The 545-nt window shown below is 40.7% G+C and overlaps 1 protein-coding gene across 1 annotated transcript; it reads left to right on the top strand.

Moving 5' to 3' along the window:
* The first annotated feature begins 20 nt into the window (after positions 1-20).
* LOC105462355 (DNA-directed RNA polymerase I subunit RPA2-like) lies at positions 21-538 on the top strand. Its single transcript, XM_011708877.1, has 2 exons — positions 21-187; positions 302-538. Exons 1-2 carry the CDS (start codon positions 47-49, stop codon positions 503-505), a joined length of 345 nt encoding a protein of 114 aa, XP_011707179.1. The 5' UTR covers positions 21-46; the 3' UTR covers positions 506-538.
* Positions 539-545: the final 7 nt, after the last annotated feature.

Raw genomic sequence — 545 nt, 5'->3', positions numbered from 1 at the left:
GCTAATTATACCTCATTTCTAGGTGAGAAGTACCGGACCGATTGACATGCTAACAAGGCAACCCATTAAAGGACGTCGACGCGGTGGTGGTATTCGATTCGGAGAGATGGAACGAGACGCTCTGATTTCTCATGGCTGCTCGTACCTCCTTCAAGACCGTCTCTTTCATTGCTCCGATAAAATAACAGTAAGCGACAAGATATGATTTTTTTCTTAATATGCCGATATAGCCTGGCTAACTATTCAAGCAGAAGACGGCATACGATTTTATTGTATATCTGATTAAAATGTTTATCTGCAGACTTTAGCATGTAAAAAGTGCGGATCACTACTTGGACCGGAATTAACAGTGACAAATAGGTGTGACGAGGACGATAGAAGATGTCGTCTATGCGGCGAAGAAGATACCGTAGACGAGGTTGAAATACCGTATATCTTTAAATTCCTTCTAATACAACTGGCGTCCTGCAATATAAACATCAAATTGAAATTTAAACGAGTTTAAACGACTGTGGGAATGTGCGTAATGTGCATGTATATATCGC

Source organism: Wasmannia auropunctata, unplaced genomic scaffold, assembly GCF_000956235.1.
Source record: "Wasmannia auropunctata unplaced genomic scaffold, wasmannia.A_1.0 LD265277.1, whole genome shotgun sequence".
NCBI lineage: Eukaryota > Metazoa > Arthropoda > Insecta > Hymenoptera > Formicidae > Wasmannia > Wasmannia auropunctata.
Note: the sequence above shows the minus strand (reverse complement) of the source record. Positions and strands in the feature narration are given on the sequence as shown.